Here is a 14,565-nt window from a genome sequence, read left to right as displayed (position 1 = left end):
GCAGTGCTGGGCTACTTGGACGATCTCATTCTGCAAGCTGAGTCTCGTGGAAAACCTGGAGACCACAATACGAACTCTGTGGGAGTTCGGCTAGATTCTGAATTTTCAAAAGTCTGCTCTGGTTCTGTCCACAAAGCTGGGCTATCTGGGTCTGACTCTGGACTCAGCATTAGCCAGAGTGCTCCTTCCTCTGGACAAACTCCAGAAATTTCAGGCTGCAGTTCGTCTCCTGCTGTCAAGCAGGTCATCCCTCCAGACTTGCATGCGGCTGCTGGGCCTGATGGTGTCTACTTTAAGGCGGTTCCATTTGCACAGTTCCATACGAAGTCCCTGCAAAGGGAGATTCTTGGACAAGATTCCGCAGTCTCTGGACAATCCGATGCAGCTGAGTCCGGTAACAAAGGAGTCCCTGATATGGTGGCTGTGACAGATCACCCTTTCCCTGGATTATTAAACTTTTTTTCCATTCTCCAGTATACCTTGTTCGCCTAAAATGTTAATCTTCTCAAATACCGAACAAAACCACAAACTACCAGACCACCTGTGTGCTGCTTGTTAACCTACTCCACCCCTGTCAACACCTCATTAACACTTGTGACGGCAGCATTCTAAGCGGTCGGCTAGGTAGTTGCTGTTCGTATGTACGAACACGTGGTGGTGGCCATCTTGAGCAGCCAACGCAGGCATCGGTGTTTGGTCGTCGAGTGTATGGAAATTAAATCGGACACTCGAGCGCCCATACACCGCCTAACCTCCATCTCTGCCTTTGTTTGGTCATATTCATCTGAAAGGAACGCTGTTCGGTGGGAGCTTACTCCCGAATGAGGGGCACATAATTGGTATAGGGGCTAATATCCATGTTTGGCATCTTGTGGTGTTGTACCCCTGAAGGAGACCCACCGCTCATCACGGTTTCATGGAACTATTCTGGGCAGGAGCCTTGTGTGTGTGGTTGGTCAGAATTTTACCCCGGGTGCGTTTCGGCTGCATTCGTGGGATCTGAGCGCTTTTTGGATATGTTGGGCGCTCAGATCCAGGCTACCTGGGGATATAGGACTTGAGGGGGGTACCTGATTGTGTTGTGTGTATTTTGGGGTGTATAACAATTGTACATGTTCTGTACCTGAGACAATTTACTTTAGATGTTTACTTTCAAATGGTTCTCTCGGGTACAGAGAGAACCATGGAGGGGGGGTTACCCTGTAATGAGTCAGAAACCCCTTGCAGGGGCTGTTGCACAAGATAATGTGGCCCCCAATAAACAAGATCAACCCCAGCATTCAGTCTCGACTGTGGGGGAAAGCTATACTTGCTATCCCTACTACTATACCTGCTTTGGATTTTTGCTATTTGGGAATGTCTACTTTTTACAGAGACCAGGGTTACTACAGCGCAACTCGCTACTAGGTGGGAAAAGGACCAGTGTTCCTACCCAGGTGGCCACCACAGTGGCATCGTTCCCTGGCGCTTCGGCTGTGCAAATCCTTCCTCCCCTTGTATTGGCCATTGACATTCTAAGGTGGGCAGAACAGTTCGTTCCAGCCCTCTCCACCATACACATTCCCGGGGTGGAAAACTTGGCAGGCGGATTACCTCAGTCTGCAGGAGTTTGACCAAGGGGAGTGTTCCCTTCATCCAGAGGTGTTTCAGAAGTTGTCTCTGGTGTGGCATCCCTGAGGTGGATCTGTTGGCATCTCAGCTCAACAAAGGTGCAGATATTTGTGGCTTGGTCAAGGGATCTTCTTACGGATGCCACAGACGCGCTGGTGGCCCCGTGGGGTCAGTATCCTCCTGGTTTACGCCTTCCCTCTCAAGCTGCTGCCAAGACTTCTATGCAGAATCGAGGGATTCCAGTCATCTTTGTGGCTCCGGACTGGCCTCTCCAGGCTTGGCACGCCGATCTAGTGCGGCTGATCACCGACGTTCCTTTAAATCTTCCTCTCGGGGAGCAAGGACTGATCTTCCTTCCTACTTTTTAGTCACTGGCTTGAACGGCTTGTCTGTCTGAACGCCAGGTGCTAAAAGAGAGGTTTATCTGAGTCAGTGATTCCTACACTATTAAAAGCTAGGAAATCTACTTCTAGGAAGATTTACCATTGTACGTAGAAGTCGTACATTGCGTGGTGTCTCTCTTGGGGGTTCATCCTCGCTCCTTCTCGGTGGCTCGGATCTTGAGTTTCAATGGGGGGTTGAACAGAAATTGGCCTTGAGTACCATCAAGGGCCAGGTGTCGGCTTTGGCGGTCTTCTTCCAGCAACCTTTGGCTACACACTCCCTGGTGCGTACCTTTCTTCAGGGTGTCCGACATTTTGGTTTTTCCAGTGCGGTCCCTGCCTTGGGACCTCAACAGGGCTCGACAAACCCCGGGCGCCAGGTTGCATTGGCGACTAGAATTAGCGGCCTGGGGTGCACTGCAGGAGGTGTCCTGTCCCTTTTGCACCCCCCCACCCACTCCCCGAGTGCAGAATACCGCGCCATCCGATAATTGAGGCCGCTGCTTTTTGCCGCCCTTCAGCGAAAGAATGGGGAACTGGCGCCCTCTTGTGGTGGCCGGGAGTTTGACAAGCAGTCACTAATGGCTCGGTTTCCCCTGCCTGTCCTCAATGCCTGCCAATCTCCTTCCGAAGAGGAGATGAGACGGAAGTTTTTGCAGGCTTCATCTCGCTGTCCACTTACCTTTGCTTAAAGGCATGTGGACAGGGAGTGTGGTTTATTATAATATTTTTTTATTAAAAAAAAAAATTCTTTTTTTTTTCCAATTATAAAAGTTTATGTGTGTGTGTGTATAGTATATGTGTATATGTATATATATGTATATATATAATATATATTTTATATATTTTTTTTTTTTCCTCATCGCCATGCCACAGCCGAAGGCCCCTTTCACATGGGCTGTCTAATCGGGTCCGCCTGTCAGTTCAGTCTCCTCTATGGAGCTGTAATCTGCCGCCATCTGATCCTGTCCGCCAAAAACAGACGGATGGGGGTTCTATTTTCTATCCATCCCATGGATCGGATCAGATGGCATCCGATGGAAACAGTCTGTTTACATTCGATTGCCCTATAGAGGAGAGTGGGGTTCTAGTCGTCTTTATGTGTCAATTTAGTATGTTATTTTTTTGGAAATGTTGGTTAAAAATAAAAAAAAAAAACTGGCTCCTAGATTTCAGGCAAATTTGTCAAGCCCTGGACCTCAATCTGGTGTTTTCGGCCCTTCAGGAGCCTCCTTTTGAGAATCTGCAGGAGATTCCCCTGCTTATGCTGTCCCAGAATGTGGCCTTTTTGGTGGCTATCACTTCTGTGTGCAGGGTGTCTGTACTGGCGGCGTTATCCTGTCGTTTCACCTCACCTGGTGATTCAGAGATAAGGTAGTTCTTTGCCCCTGTCCGTCATTCCTTTCTAAGGTTTTCTGATTTTCATTTGAATTCAGACATTGTGTTGCCTTCCCTGTGTCCCTGGCCTAAACATCCAAATGAAATTGCCTTGCATGCTTTTGGATGTGGTCCGGGCAATTGGGGTGTACCTTGCAGCTATGGAGTCTTTTAGGAAGTCACTCATTATTTGTGCTCACGGATGGGCCTTGTAAAGGGTTGTCCTCGTCCTCTGCAACCATTTCCAGATTGATCAGACAGTGATTCAGGCCTATTCCGTCAGTCGGGTTCCTCCTTTCCCTGTTAAGGCGCACTCTACTAGGGCGCTTAGTGCCTCCTTGGGCCTTCCGTCATCAGGCGTCGGTGACGCACGTTTGCAAGGTAGCCACCTGGTCGTCGATGCGCAGTTTACAAAATTTTAATGTTTTAGAAGGTGGCTGTGTTGGCATCTGCGGATGCTTCTTTTGGCCGCAAAGTTTGCAGGCTGCTGTTGAGAGGACCTGATCCCCTTTGAGGGTGTATTGTTTGGTTCTTTTTTTTTTTTTCCAGGTAGGCTCCATTTTGTTTTGACTTGCGGAAACATCCCGCCGGGACGCACACGCCTGGCATGCCAGCATTCCCCTTGGCTGACAGCACCCTCACTACCGTGCAGAGGCAGTCTGTCAGGATGGACGCCCATCCTCAGCAGCGTGGTCTGGTAAGTACAGTCCCCCTATCTGGTTAGCGGGCCTGGGGTGGACTTTCCAAGGTGAGCAAATCTCTCGGGTACCCACTCCGCATGTCACCCCCCTTCACTATGAAGGGTCGTCTGGGACCTTCCCCTCCTACCATGACCTCCCCCCTACCCTGGATTTGGACCCCCGGGACACTGTTAGTGGGGGGTCCCCTATGTGAGGCACCAGAGGGTGCTAGGCAGGATAGTGGACGGTGGGGGGGGGGGGTGTGTGTTGTGGTTGCACTTTACCGATACGGGAGTGGGGGGCGTCTTCACCGTGGTGGACCTCCGCCAGGACCCCCGCGCCTGTGACTAGGCGGGCCTTACTAGGCCCGACACCGCATGCTTGGCGGCGTGTGCTGCCATTTTATTGTGGTCTGGCGCCCTTTTTACAGGCCCCAGCAACCTGTGGGTTTTCTCCCTTCACTGGAGCCGGCGGCCATTTTGCCGGAGACCGGGGATATGCAGAGAGCTGGAAGCTACTGCCTCTAATGGGTGGGGCAGCCATGGGCGTTTCTTTTTACACTGATACGCGCTGTGAAGACATGCTGCTTTTCTAGTGTGGTAACTAGCCTTGGGGAGTGGTATTACTTGGCCTTTACTGCTGCCTTTTCAGGGGGGTTTTTAAGCCTCAGAGGGGCTTCAGGTATTCCCTGGTATCTTTCTGTGTGCAGCTGTCCCCTCTTAAAGGCTGGGTACACGCGGGGGCGGCGGACTTGCTGGAACCTGTGGTACATTTAGGATTTCCCTGCTACAGGAGGCCATCGCTCCGGCCTGCAAGTGTCCCCTACTTAACCCTTGCGGTGCAGGTTCCAGCGTTTCCACATATCCCTATCTGCTCCGTGTAGTGCACACATATTTGCTTGGCCATCTTTATAACATGGACGCCTCAGGTTTATCTGCCACCCCTGATGTATCTCTGGGGCCAGCATCTGATACTCATGATCGGTCTTTATTATCTGTAATGCAAGAAATGTCCAGGAAAATGGACAAGGTTATTGCAGCAGCATTTTCCAAGAAACGCCCTCGCCTGTCTCCTCTCAGGCCTCGGCTTCTGAGGCTGACCTGGTCGCTGGCGACGCGGACCCTCTTCTGGAGGATGCATCCCCGCATTCAGATGTTGACGTGGAAGAGGATGTTTCCACATCCGCCTTAGCACAGGAAAAGGCGATGGTGGATGCTCTAATATCCTCAGTGAGGGACACCCTTAAACTCACAGATGCGATTTCTTAGTCGCAAGGGGACTCAGTTTCCTTTGGATCCCTCAGAGCAAAAAGTCAGTGAGGGTTTTTCCCTGCCCAGAGGTTTTATCCACCCTGGTGGCAGTGGCGGCGACCTAAGTGCACGCCTGCGGTTCCCAAACGGGAGGAAGGGATCTTTGCAAATGGGCAGTTCCTCCTCAGGTGGACCCCCCCTCATATATGTGGTATTCCACGGCTTTATCAGTGGCGGAATCCTCGTCTGTCTGATCCGGCTGATAGACGTATATAGGTCTTCGTATATAGGTCTTACCTTGCCATCTGTATACGGTGGTGGGATATATTCTCAGGCCTGCCCTGGCTACCATTCTAGTTTCTCAGACTGTTTGAATGGGTGAAGGCCCTGAGAGAGGCACTGACGGTAACTTGGTTGCCGTCGGCTATGCTGGAACTCACTGACCAATTATCAGATTCTGCAATTCGTATGTGATGCTAACCTGTATGTTCTTCCGGCCAGGGCATTGGTGGTTAGCGTGCTTATCAGACATGTGATATGGTTGAAGTCTTGGTCAGCCAACCAGGATGAATTGATCAGCATGATTACCGGGGGTAAGAGCACGCTCCTTTCCCCATTCAACCAAAAACAAGGCCCTTTAGCGTAAGTGAGGCCCTTCCTTTACTGCTCAGAAGCGTCTTTTTTTATGCGACCAGTTGGCAGCAAACAAAACAGGCTTACGGTGATGGAGGAACCGGGATACGGTGGGCTGGGAAGCCGAAAACCTTCAGGCCCCTTCTGCCTGAAGGGGCGCCCCCACCAGTTTTAGGGGTGGGGGAACGGAACGTCTCAGTTTCTTTCCGGATCCCTGGACCTCCTCTCTGTTGCACTACAGATGGTTTCACGAGGTGATTCAGTCCGGGTACAAGATAGTTTCGTTCCCGTCCTCCGGACCGACTTTTTTTTTTTCCTTCCAATCTTCAACTGTCCTCAGACCGTCTTGCTGGGTTACAGGAAGCAATTCGGGACTTGCTGTCACAATGTGTGATTGTCCCAGTTCCTCATCCGGAACGCTTTCAAGGTTTTTATCCAAACCTGTTTACCGTTCCCCCGGAAGGAGAGCAAATTGCGTCCAATCCTGGACCTCAAACTGTTGAACCGTTGCGCGTCCAGAAGCTTCGCATGGAGTCCCTGCGATCAGTGGTGGGGTTCCTGCATCAGGGGGACCTGTTGGCTTCGATCGAGATCAAGAATGCCTATCTCAATGTCCCCATTTGTAAGGCCCATCAACGGTTTCTCAGTTTGGCGGTGGGCCAGAGGGTGTCCTCTTTCAAGGCCGTGCCCTATGCTCAGGCCCACACGAGACTTCTACAACAGGAGATCCTTGTCAAATGAAATAAGGACCCTGCATCCCTGGACAGTCTGATTCGCTTGAGTCAGAGCTCCAGGGACTCCCTGCATTGGTGGCTCAGCTCTCCGAACCTTCTCCATGGAAAATCCTTCCTTCCAGTGTTGTGGACTATAGTGACGACAGACACCTGTCTGACCGGTTGCGGGGGGCGGGGGGGGGGACTGCTGGGCACTCTGGCTGTTCAAGGTACCTGGACGATGAAGGAATCCAACCTCTTCCGATCAACGTTTTGGAGCTGAGAGCAATCAAGTTGAGCCTGCTCCATTGGATGGATGCTCTCAAGGGGTGTCCTGTCCGGGTCCAGTCAGACAATGTCACGGCCGTGGCATATGTCAATCAAGGGGGCACCAGGAGTGCCCTGGCGGCTCTGGAGGTAGCAGACATTCTGAGCTGGGTGGAGACTTGCGTTCTAGCCCTATCCGCCATGTACATTCCCAGCGTAGACAACTGGCAGGCGGACTACCTGAGTCGGCAAACCCTGGATCAGGAAGAGTGGTCCCTGCATCCGCAAGTGTTTCACCAGTTGTGTATCTGGTGGGGAACCCTGGATGTGGATTTGTTTGCCTCCAGGCAAAACAGAAAAGTTCAAAAGTTTGTGGTTCAGTTCAGAGATCCTCTGGCTGAGGCCGTGGACGCCCTAGTGGCTCCCTGGAGTCAGTATGGGCTCCTTTATGCGTTTCCTCCGCTCACTCTTGCCTCGTCTGCTCCGCAGGGTCGAGCTGGAGGGGATTCCGATGATTCTGATGGCACCAGATTGGCCCCGGAGATCCTGGTATGCCGAGATGATTTGGCTACAGGTGGCAGGTCCGTGGGCACTTCGTCTGCGGGAAGATCTTCTATCGCAGGGTCCCATCTTCCATCCTGCTTTACGGTCGCTGGCTTTAACGGCTTGGCTGTTGATAGCACGGTGTTAAAGGACAGGGGTCTGTCCGACTCTGTGATCCCTACCTTGCTCAAGGCAAGGAAGTCCACTTCTCGGAAGATCTATCACCGTACGTGGAAAGTGTACATTGCTTGGTGTGAGGCGTTCCACCTACATCTTAGGTTCTGCGGTCGGCAGAATCCTGTCTTTTTTGCAGAAAGGGGTTGACCAACGCTTGGCTTTGGGCACGCTTAAGTGTCAGATCTCAGCCTTGGCTGTGTATTTCCAACGTCCGTTGGCTACTCACTTTGAGTTGTACTTTTCTTCAGGGGGTTCACCATTTGGCTCCCCCCAGGAGGTCCCTGGTGCCTCCTTGGGACCTTAATTTGGTTCTGTCAATTCTTCAGCATCCTCTTGAGAACATTAGGCGCATTTCATTTCTTGAACTTGTCGCAGAAGGTTGGCTTTTTGGTGGCTATCACCTCGTAGTGTGTCTGAACTGGCGGCGTTGTCTTGCCGTTCTTATCTGGTGATCCATAGGGATGAGGTGGTGTTACGACCTAATCCATCGTTCCTGCCTAAGGTAGTTTCTGATTTTCATCTGAATGAAGACATGGTGCTTCCGTCACTATGTCCGAAACCTTCCCATCCCAGAGAAATTGCTTTGCATTACTTGGATGTGGTTCGGGCTATACGAGTGTATCTGGAGGTTACTGAGTCCTTTCGTCAGTCGGACTCTTTGTGAATACGGATGGACCCCGAAATGGTAAGGCTGCGTCTGCGGCAACCATCTCTCGATGGATTAGACAACGGTGGTGAGACTGCTCACTCTACGTGGGCGTTGAGTGCCTCCTGGGCCTTCCACCATCAAGCGTCGGTGTTGCAGGTTTGTAAGGCGGCCACTTGGTCGTCAGTACACGCATTCACCAAATTTTACAGAGCGGATGTGCTGGCATCTGCAGATGCGTCCTTTGGCCGCAAGGTTTTGCAGGCCACCGTGTAGGAGCGATCTATTTTTCTCTCCTCCTTTGTGGTTTTGTTACATTTGAGCCGCAGTTGTTGTTGGGCTCCATGTTTTATTGTTGGCTATGTTAGCTGTGGGAAATGCATTTCTTTGGTTTTTTTTTTTCCCCCACCCCCCTCAGCTTTTGGATGTCCCAACCGTCTGATTAAAGCAGCAGCTACGTCCGTCGGACGATATAGACAATGGGATTTTTATTCTTGCCGTAAAATCCATTTCTGAGTCCACCGTCGGATGAAGCTCCCACCCCTGTTTTTCTGAGGGTTTTTGGTTATTCTCCACTGCTTGCAACTAAACCGTGAGGCCGAGGCTAAATAGCCTGGGGGTACCGCCTCCTGGGCGTGTCAAAGCCTTTGGCTCTGCCTGGTCACTCCTAGTGGGAGGGGCTAATTACCCAACCGTCTATGAATAAAGCAGCAGCTACGTCCGTTGGTGGACTAAGAGAAATGGATTTTACGGTAAGTACAAAATCCAGTTTTTCCTTAATATGTATTCTGCTACATGTGTTTGGTTAAAAAAAAAATCCCAATAAGAGTATATTGCTTTGCACAAAAGTTAGTGTCTACAAACTATGGGATGATATGGAATTTTTTTTATTACTAGTGATGGTAGTGATCAGCGACTTATAGCGTGACTGCGACATTGCGGCGGACAAATCTGACACTAAATGACTGACACTTTAGGGGACCAGTGACCCTAATAGATGCTTTGACAGGGGGAAGACAGATCCATGTTCCTGCTTGGCAGAAACCCAAGATCTGTCTTCCCTTGTCACAAGACAGCGATCCGCCTTGTTTACGCAGGCAGGCTGCCATTCTGCTCTCGAACGATCGCTGGGTGCCAGCGGACATCTGGCCTGCCGGACACGCTGACTGGCTCCTGCTGTGTCCAATCACAGCGGGAGCAGGTTGCCATCGGCACGCATGCGCACCCCAGGCCTGGAAATGATGACGTGATGTGACATGTACATGATTTCGCGCTGGAAGGGCCACCCTGCCACAGTACATGTACGTGTACATGTACATACAGTAGTCTGTATGTGGTTAATAACCAGGTCCTATCCCTGAATGATACCTGAGCAAAGATGGTGGGAAGGAGGGAAACAAACGGAAGGCATTATCAGGGAAGGGGGTAATTTTAATCTCTGTAATACTTGGCAGGCATGGCTTTAAAACAGACCTATTAGTTTAATTTTTTATTAAACTAGAAATTATTTAGAAGAAATAGAAGTGGCACAACTTGTAATGCCATCTCAGTCACCATTTTGTAAAATCTAATTTTGTAATGGCTCAATCTACCAATATTACCAAATCCTAGTGTCTAGTTGCTCCTGGATAGGTAAGCATACACTGAGGCTAGGTATTCTAGTAAATTCTGCTTGCATGTTACAGGCTTCCCCAAGACTGCCCTGTGACAGAGGACAATCCTGTGAACATAAGCAGTGAGATTACTTCTCAGGAACACAAGGTATGGTTATAGCCACCTCTCATTTCTGGATGGCTTTGTGTACAATTCGCCTTACTGTTGACCTCTTCCATTTTAGGGTGAAAGCTCTGATTTAAATGAGGTTAAAGAGGACAAGACCCCTTGCATTGTTGCTGAAAATCCCTCACAGATTAACCCTGCATTGCCGGACCTGAAGACTGTCTCAAACGCACAGCATGGTGTCCTGGATATGGATTTCAGTGCTGCCTTAGAACCAGTCGAGGAGATGGACTTTAAGCCAGCTACTGATTGTGAGTCCCTCCCTTTAATTTCTCTAGGTGGTTGTCAGCTGTCAATGCAGACCATGATGGAGATTTCTAAGACACATGCTGAGAGATCAAGCTTATTGAAGACTTCCACATGCAGCTTTACACAGACTTCCACATGCTGACGTTATGGCCGAGAACTGAGCGATCGCATGACCCCTTATCACTCGGTTCTCGGTCGTCTCTGCTCACTGGAGCACTGGGCTGGAGGGGACAGGTGCAGCTGGCTTTCGGCTGTTACTCGCTCAGAGCCATTTGTCATTGGGGCAGATTGGGGAATCCCAACATTGTCACTGGTTCACCTCCTTAACCTCTGCTCTTACCTGCTAATTGCTGCTTACCTACACTCCTGCCACTTGTTTTGATTGATCCATAGGGACTCTATATATGCAAATAGTAAAACTGGACTTCTGGAAACCCTCCCCATTATTCAAGGCCAGGGTTTAGTCCTGACTTAGTGTGACTTCTCACTAGTGTTTCTAAAATTGTATTTTTCTTTTTGGTCAGAGTTTGTAACCAATAAAAAAAAAATATCCTGTTACTTTATAGCAGTTTAAACATCAGTGTTTGTGCTGTCTAATCTGTCCCGCTCTGTTGTGAAAAACCTGGTTGACCCTGCCTGTTCCTGTGTCCTCCCTTAGTGTGCTGACCACAGTAATCATGGCTGATCCAGGATTTCTCTGGTCAGGTTACATGCCTCTGTCATCCCGCTGCTCTCCTTTTGCCCCCTCCCCAGTGTGTGTCTCCTCGGCGCCCCCCCCCCCCCCCTTCCATTCTGCCACTATTAGTAGCTGGCAATAAAGTTAGTAATGATTACTGCAAGCCCCTCTGTTCTATTAAGCCATCCTACATTGTGTACATGGTTTTTATTCAATTGACCCTGTAAATACCTTATTTCAGTTTCTGGAGGGTCACTTGACCTTCGGCTGCTCTTCTCCCCTGATCTAAAGGCTACAGTGGGAGGGGCTGAGCAGCAAGCACAGTGGTCACGTGACCTCCCTGCTGACGTCAGAGGGTTATCTTGATCTCTCCCGCTGTTGTCCTTAGAGCTGTTTTTTACAGGGATGAGACAAACCATTTACCACTGGCTGGGATGCTTAACAATGATCAACCTTTATGTAAAACGTGTATCCCAGAAGGAAAACTGTTTAACTGATTATAAAGTGTTGACTGGAGTTTGGCTTTAATGTGAAATCTACTAGTACATTTAACAAGCGTCTACCATTATGCCTCTCTTTTTACATTGCTTTGGTATTTTTCAAATGTTTTAAATGGTAACTCCAGTCAAAAATGATTTATGTATTTTTTTTTTCCTATTAATCGTATGTTAAATATCTTTGCTATTTTCAGGTTAGCTGCTTGTCTAGCTTAAGTCAGAGCTAGAAAAAGTTTCTTCCTGTTCACTGAAAACGCTATCTCCCTTTTATCTGAATTTGCTAAGCTGTCTTTCACTTCCTGAAAATGTTGTCAATCTTTGACAGATATGCCTAGACCGGCCTAAACCCTCTCCTCCTCCTGTCTTCATAGCCTCATCTAGGCTAGCAGCTTCTCAGAGGAAGGGAGAGAGCCAGCTTTAGAAGTATGTTATGGCCACTTCATGGTTCCAGCAGCACATAACATTGATTTCAATGGCACCCTTTCCCATCTATGCGACTTAGAAAATCAGCGACTTTGAAAAGGTACCTGCACTACTTTGATGTGACTTTGATCCAGAGTATAAAGTTGAATCAAAGCTGCACTCAGTCGCACTCTAAATCGCACAGCATTGGCTTCACACTAGTGGAAATGTAGCTGCTGGGCTACAGTGCGACTTTTGAGTGCTGCTTTGATCCAACTTTACACTCTCTGGATCAAAGTTTCATCAAAAGTTGCATCAAGTAGTGCAGCTACCTTTTCAAAGTTGCTGATTTCAAAGTCTCATAGATGGAACGGGAGCCATTGAAATCAATGGGCTGTGACTTGTCATGCAACTTTGTGTGTCCACAGTCGCATGACAAGTCACACTAGTGTAAAAGTAGACTTAGCGTGGTTGCCTGTACTAATCCTCTAATGCATAGTGATCATTGTAGACTTGGAGCTGAGACCCCAGAGCACTTCTAGCTACACTGACCACCATGCACCCCCCCCCCCCCCTCCGTGTCCTGTGTAAATTAATTCTTCATTTGAATTAGTATGTACAATGCATCCTTATTAATGAGAGAACACTGGGCGGGAACGTATGATCAGCTCCTCCCATTCTGTATATGCCCGCTGGCTACACAGGAACAGTGCCCCTCCTCCCTGGAAGTGATGTCACTGGCTTTTAGTAACCACACCCACTTGCTGCTCTTGGACTCAGCAGGTGGATGAATCGAAGTCATGTGACAGCACTGTATACTGCAGAATAAAGGTAGAAAAACTAGGAATTTTTTTTTTTTTCACACTTAAGGCTGAACTCCGCTCACATTAATGATTGCAGGGGAGAATTTAAAGTATTAGGCTGGACTTCCGCTTTAACACTGAATTCATTTGCCCCCTATTTTTTTTGCAGTTGGATTTGACCAGCCAATAGAAATTGATTATCTAGAGAACTTTGGAACCTCTTTAGTAAGTATTCTCTCATGTCCCACCTGTTCCAAGCATTCCTCCATACATAATTTACATCTTCTCAGTCTATTGTTAATGCGTTTGCCATGTGCCTTGGCATTATCTCAAGTGGCTTTTGTGTTTTTGTCTAAGTTTAAAGATTCTGCTCTGAGGAAGCAGTCCTTGTATCTGAAATTCGATCCGCTGCTGAGAGAGTCTCCGAAGAAAGCTTCAGCTTCAGACCGTGACCTGATGTGTAATTTACCTCTGCGCAACAAGTAGGTGCCGCGCCATCTATTCCCTTTCCCTAAACACCAGATACCTTTATTAACATGTCTCTACCGATTGCAGCTTGGAGTTCTTTGGAGCCTTACCTAAACCAACGTACCCCTCCACCCTGGAGATTGAAGAGAAGCCTAAAGGCCTCGACCTTCTGGGGACGTTTACTGTAACTGTAAGTACTGTGCTGACTCTGGTGTCACAATGCCTGCAGGTGTTAGACAATTGCTATAGTATGAGTGAAAAAGAATTGCTTGTATAACCAGTTTGGATGTGTGGGATTTTTTTCTTTTCCCTGTGGCTTTTCTGGGCACTCTGAAGCTGCAGGTGGCACGGTGTCACTCAGTTTAAAGCCCACTTGATTACTATAATATGTTAGGGCTGTATAAACCAAAAAAGCTGTGCAGAGTTTGATGTGTATCTTTTCTCCCTCCCCCTCTTTTGCACTAGTGTGCTACTACTTTGTTAAAGCATTTGTTACCCCTACACTTTATATTCCTGATAGGTGCCTGCTGTGCCATGTAACCCCCTACACTTCATATTCCTGATAGGTGCCTGCTGTACTATGTAACCCCCTACACTTCATATTCCTGATAGGTGCCTGCTGTGCCATGTAACCCCCTACACTTTATATTCCTGATAGGTGCCTGCTGTGCCATGTAACCCCCTACACTTCATATTCCTGATAGGTGCCTGCTGTACTATGTAACCCCCTACACTTCATATGCCAAGTGTACTCTTCTCCCAATAATCAGACTTGCCCTGACAGGCCTCTGCTGCACAGCCGTTCACTGTGTGATACCCTTCCCCCACCTTATCGCATCGCTTAATGTTCACACCCATGCGATTCTGGAAATCGCACTGCGTTTTGTGATCTGTTTAGGGGGTTTCATTAAAATTAGACACCCTCAGCAGATTGCATGGACGCCGTTCGTATGCGATGTGGGTAACACAGGATTTGCTTTATTTCCTGCATCACAACCGTATGAACCAGGGCTCAAATCAGGTGGGATCACTTCAGTTTTTAGCTCTGCAGGGGATATCACTAAAAACTCATGCTGTCCTTTGTTGTAAGGGTCGGCGGGATAGTTGGTATCGTCCACAGCTTAGATCTCCATGGACCTAGAACGAACATTTTAAATCTATTAAGGAAAAGTAAAAGGTATACAAACGTAAAACTGATGTTTTTCAATTCTTCCTCCATATAATGCAAGCAATGGCAGACACCCTTTAACCAAGCAATCTTGTCTGTACTAAAGCAAATATGTCCTGATAAACTAGGGAATTTTCCCTGCTAGTAGTTCGTCTTGGCCTGTAGCTGCTGGTACTTTGTCACCTTCTGTGTGTAGTGGCTTTCCTTTATTCCTTGTTGCTGTAGTAACAGTGAGTTGTTGTT

At 48.6% G+C, this 14,565-nt stretch overlaps 1 protein-coding gene across 1 annotated transcript in view; it reads left to right on the top strand.

Annotated features, from left to right (window-relative positions):
* TACC3 (transforming acidic coiled-coil containing protein 3) overlaps nucleotides 1-14,565 on the top strand; it is a 93,700-nt gene that overhangs the window by 45,409 nt on the left and 33,726 nt on the right. The window contains exons 5-9 of the mRNA XM_082273912.1: nucleotides 9,966-10,041; nucleotides 10,118-10,310; nucleotides 12,856-12,911; nucleotides 13,044-13,168; nucleotides 13,242-13,344. Coding sequence (XP_082130038.1) covers nucleotides 9,966-10,041; nucleotides 10,118-10,310; nucleotides 12,856-12,911; nucleotides 13,044-13,168; nucleotides 13,242-13,344 — 553 coding nt within the window. The remainder of the gene's footprint in view (nucleotides 1-9,965; nucleotides 10,042-10,117; nucleotides 10,311-12,855; nucleotides 12,912-13,043; nucleotides 13,169-13,241; nucleotides 13,345-14,565) is intronic.

Source organism: Pelophylax lessonae, assembly GCF_965119305.1.
Source record: "Pelophylax lessonae genome assembly, chromosome: 1".
In the NCBI taxonomy this organism is placed as follows: Eukaryota; Metazoa; Chordata; class Amphibia; order Anura; family Ranidae; genus Pelophylax; species Pelophylax lessonae.
This window is presented reverse-complemented; position numbering and strand designations above follow the sequence as displayed.